General features: G+C 44.2%; 1 protein-coding gene across 2 annotated transcripts in view; it reads right to left on the minus strand.

The window, feature by feature from the left end:
* Positions 1-1,062, minus strand: part of LOC105987095 (dimethylaniline monooxygenase [N-oxide-forming] 5-like) — a 16,375-nt gene that overhangs the window by 8,105 nt on the left and 7,208 nt on the right. For both annotated transcript variants that reach the window (XM_013018250.1, XM_013018251.1), the window contains exon 5: positions 68-267. In XM_013018250.1, the coding sequence (XP_012873704.1) occupies positions 68-267 (200 nt within the window). The remainder of the gene's footprint in view (positions 1-67; positions 268-1,062) is intronic.

Here is a 1,062-nt window from a genome sequence, read left to right on the forward strand (position 1 = left end):
GTTCAATTGATCGTCCTGTCTGCCCAGGCCATCACCATGTCTTCCTCCTCTTGTTCTGAGAGCTTACCTATGTTTAGGTTTCAAGCCAAACATTTCATGGTCAAAGCGTTGGTTCATGCGCCTTTCCAAATATGAACTTGAAAGTGAGGGGCCACACATCTTTGATAAAAACTGCCAAAATCTAGAGGACACTTCCATGTCAAAGGGATATCCATTCTGGCCCACACGGTTGAGGACCCACGTTCCTCTCCTGGTACTGAGGAACACCTGGGACATGGGAGCAAGATTTGTGCTGTCATTCAGGCTCTCGGTCCACCCAAAGCACCCCTCCTTCTTTTAAGATTAAACTCAAGCTCACTCATCTGGCCTCCATGACCTTTGAACGAAAATGCCCTGGAAATTTCCTTCCCAAACATGAAGACTGTGATTAGAATGTTGCCTTCACGAAGTCCATGAATATGTCTTTATATGATCTGCAACTTCATCTCTGATCATAGCTATTTTACCCAACAAATCCTCTCGCTTCTTCATCCTCCTGGGATCCAGATCAAACCTTTTCCACCAGGGCACCAATGACCATCCAGGCTGATAAACTTTCCTTAATCTTCTGAAACTCCCTAGCACTCACCACTGAAGGGACTCATTAAAAATCATGGAAACCTCTCTGGGCCCTGGCTGATCATACCTGTAATCCAAATTCCCCAGGAGGCTGAGATCTGAGGATCACAGTTTGAAGCTAGACTAGATAGAAAAGTCCATAAGACTCTCACACCAGTTAGCCCATAAAAAAACTAGAAAAAGAGATGTGGCTCAAGTGGTAGAGCCCCAGGTTTCAGTGTTAAAGACAAGTAAATGTGCAAGGCCCTGAGTTCAAGCCCCAGTACCAGGACCAAAATTTTTTTAAAAAGATTCCCTATTTATAAAATAGTGGCATAAAATAATACATCAAGAATTAGTCCCTTGATAAGCTGAGATGTATAGATCCACTGAAATTTATAAACAACTTCTCATATGACACAAAGAGGGACCCCAGCAACCAAGCCTCTCCGGCCTGCGCGGGCA

Source organism: Dipodomys ordii, unplaced genomic scaffold (genome assembly GCF_000151885.1).
Source record: "Dipodomys ordii isolate 6190 unplaced genomic scaffold, Dord_2.0 Scaffold39, whole genome shotgun sequence".
NCBI lineage: Eukaryota > Metazoa > Chordata > Mammalia > Rodentia > Heteromyidae > Dipodomys > Dipodomys ordii.